Here is a 3,339-nt window from a genome sequence, read left to right as displayed (position 1 = left end):
AGGCCAGGTGATGTTGAGGTAGAACAGATGTAAACAGCAGAGGACTAAAGCTTAGAATTGTTTCTTAAATTGTATCTCAATACATTTGAGCTCAATGAAAACCTTTATGGAAGAGGCAGAAACTGGAGAGTTACCCCCAATTCATCCTTGTCCTCACCCCAGATCAATCCATTACCAACTTGTATAGTGTCTAAATTGCCATTCTCTGAGCTTCTTCCCCTACCTGAGTCACTGTTCTAGGCCACGGCTCACCTTCTGTAAGGACTCTGATGATAAAATCCTAGCTGGTACCTAGTCTCTCCTCCTGCATCTTCTCTGCTCTGATTCAGCCACATTATCTTGATTGCATGCCAGGCCCTTTGCATTGCAGACACATCAGAAAGGACACCTGCCTTGTGCTTGATGGTAGTACAGCCAGCCTCTCTATGGCTTCCTGAGACCCAGCTCTGAGCAGGTCCAAGCTCCCTAACTGCAAGTACAATGTCTTCGTGAAATTCTTACTATGAGCAAGACCTTCCATCTGACCTCCAACAGGGTAGAACTACTGTACTTTCCTCAAAGTGCCCTCCCCTTTCACACTTCCGCTTTTGCATATGCTGCCTCTCTGCCTAGAAATCCCTCTCCATCTGGCACACACGTCAAAGCCTCCTATTACTCTTCTCTTTCTCGCTCCACCTCCCGTCTCCAACCTCCTCACCACGCAAACACTGCACTCTAGCAATGTCTGCTGAACGGAGAGGATTCCTTGGGTCATACATTAGTCAGAACCAGGGCTTTGCAAACTTCTCCCCCAACCATCCTTGGAGAAAGCGGAGGAAATCAGATCCTAAGTGCCATGAACGCACTTGGTCCTGAACTTGCTCTTAGCAAGAATTTCTCGAATTTTATCTGCACTTGGTCCTGAACTTGCTCTTAGCAAGAATTTCTCGAATTTTATCTGCACAGGTTATGCAAAGGTGCTTTATGCAGATTTGGCTTTGCTTCAACACAAAATACTGTTTTCTCCACATTTTCAAATCACTAATCCATAAAGATGCTCCTTCTTTAAACTCATCTCCTTACACTAGCAGCCTTCCACCTGTCACTGCGACCCAAGAGAGACACAGGTATTTCTCTGTGCAGATGTTCAAGTTAACAGCTGGGTTCCACTTCCTCAGTGCAGGAGAGATAGAGGCGGAGACACAAGTGGGGAGGGGGTGTCCCTCAGGCTGTAGGCCCACCCCCTCTGCCCCCGCCCGCCGTGGAGGCGGGGTCGTGCAGGCCCCGCCCACAGGGGCGGGGAAGGAGCCTCGGCCGCCGGCTGCTCCAGCTCTCCTGGTTCCGGTTTAGGAGGCTGCGCTGGGACCGGAGCGGTGGCAGCTGAGCCGGCTACGGTAAGGGGCCACTCAAGGCCCGGGCTTGGCGCCGGGATCGGGCCGCTGAGTGGACCCCTACCCCTTCTCTGCTCTACTCGCCACGGCCGCCGTGCTGCTCGGCCTGGCTTCCCCCTCTCCAGCAACCACCCACCTCCGTCTTCTCCCCCTCCCCCCACTACCCCCATCCTGGGAGTACAAGCCCCCCAGGGCCTCCGCCCCCCTCCTGGATCCCCTTCTCCCAGTACCCATCCCCTCAGACTGTCCCCTCCCCTAGAACCTCCTCGCCAGGAGCCCCTCCTCTCAGATCCCCACGGCCCTCTCCCTCCAGCACCCATCGCTCTGCGTTACCCGCTACCTCGAGACCACCTTCCCGGGCTCACGTCCCGGGTAGCTCCTGCCCCTCGTCCTCCTTTCTCTGCGTTACCCCCTTGCCGGACAGCACCCCTTCCCATTCCCCGTAGCTCCTACCCCAGCCTCTCTGGGCCTTGTCCCCGCACCTATCCCTCGGTGCTACCCCTGTCAGCGCAGCGCGCTCTCAGCCGCGCCCCTGCTTCTCGGGCCCCCCGCCCCGCTGCCCCCGGCCCCGCTACCCCCGGCGCTATGGCGTGCAGCCTCAAGGATGAGCTGCTGTGCTCCATCTGCCTGAGCATCTACCAGGACCCGGTGAGCCTGGGCTGCGAGCACTACTTTTGCCGCCGGTGCATCACCGAGCACTGGGTGCGGCAGGAGGCGCAGGGCGCCCGCGACTGCCCGGAGTGCCGGCGCACGTTCGCCGAGCCCGCGCTCGCGCCCAGCCTCAAGCTGGCCAACATCGTGGAGCGCTACAGCGCCTTCCCGCTGGACGCCATCCTCAATGCGCGCCGCGCCACGCGACCCTGCCAGGCGCACGACAAGGTCAAACTCTTCTGCCTCACGGACCGTGCGCTCCTCTGCTTCTTTTGCGATGAGCCAGCGCTGCACGAGCAGCACCAGGTCACCGGCATAGACGATGCCTTCGAGGAGCTGCAGGTGCGCGGCCCTGCGAGGCGGAGGCGGGGCGGCCTAGGGGCGGCCCAGGGGCGGGGTCAGGGTTGGGCCTCGGGCAGGGCCCAGTCAGAATTGAGTCGAGGCGGGGCTACTGGCAGAGTCAGGGGCCTATCAGGATTAACATAAGGCGGGGACGGGGCATTAGGGGCCGGGTTTTGGCCCTGCCAACCTGGAGTGGGGTCGAGCCCAGGGCTGGAATGTGGTCTGGGGTGGGTGGGACCATGGAGACAGATAAGATCTGAGCCATACTAGGGACAGGGCTGGAAACCAGGCTGAATCACACCTGCGCGAGGGGAGGGACACAGTTAGAAGTCCTGGGGCTGAAAGTGGGGATAGATTCAGCACCAAAATGGTCAGGGCAGAGTGAAAGACATTTCTGTCTTTAGAGATGGAGATGATACTACAGAGATGGAGATGATACTATCAGCTGGACCAGGGTCTGGACTGCGGTCCTAGTTGAGACTATGCTGCACTGTGATCTTTCAGGTTCAGGGGCAGCATGGGGTGGGGCCTTCTTCAGGACTTAGAGGACAGGATCAGTACCAGAGCCATATTGTTCAGGACAGAATTAGGATCAAGACTGAGAGAAGGATCTAAGTTAAGGCCAAGGTTAAACTTGGAGGAGTCTAAGTTAGTGTCAAGAAACTGTGCTAAGGAGGGAGGGTATGGGTGCAAAGGATTGGATCTCTAGGGTCTTTTGATGATCTCCTTAGTCACGTCATTTACATCAGGACCTTTGAAAACTAAATGAAACCATGTATGTAGAGTTGTTGTCATTTGCAGTCGAGTCATCTGCAACCCATAGTGACCCTATGTACAGGAGTTTTGAAGCCTACACTGTCCAGAGCCAGTCTCACTAATTCCAACACATCAACCTCCATTGCCCTAGTTACTGAATCAATCCATCTCATCCTGAATCTTCCTCTCCTGCACAGTCCCTCCACCCTTCCAAGCATGA

At 56.5% G+C, this 3,339-nt stretch overlaps 1 protein-coding gene across 1 annotated transcript in view; it reads left to right on the top strand.

The window, feature by feature from the left end:
* The first annotated feature begins 1,955 nt into the window (after positions 1 to 1,955).
* The window catches only part of TRIM62 (tripartite motif containing 62), a 51,958-nt gene continuing 50,574 nt past the window's right edge, over positions 1,956 to 3,339 (top strand). Inside the window, exon 1 of the mRNA XM_006886417.1 lies at positions 1,956 to 2,363. Coding sequence (XP_006886479.1) covers positions 1,956 to 2,363 — 408 coding nt within the window. The remainder of the gene's footprint in view (positions 2,364 to 3,339) is intronic.

Source organism: Elephantulus edwardii, unplaced genomic scaffold (genome assembly GCF_000299155.1).
Source record: "Elephantulus edwardii isolate Elephantulus edwardi_28Jun2011 unplaced genomic scaffold, EleEdw1.0 scaffold00049, whole genome shotgun sequence".
In the NCBI taxonomy this organism is placed as follows: Eukaryota; Metazoa; Chordata; class Mammalia; order Macroscelidea; family Macroscelididae; genus Elephantulus; species Elephantulus edwardii.
This window is presented reverse-complemented; position numbering and strand designations above follow the sequence as displayed.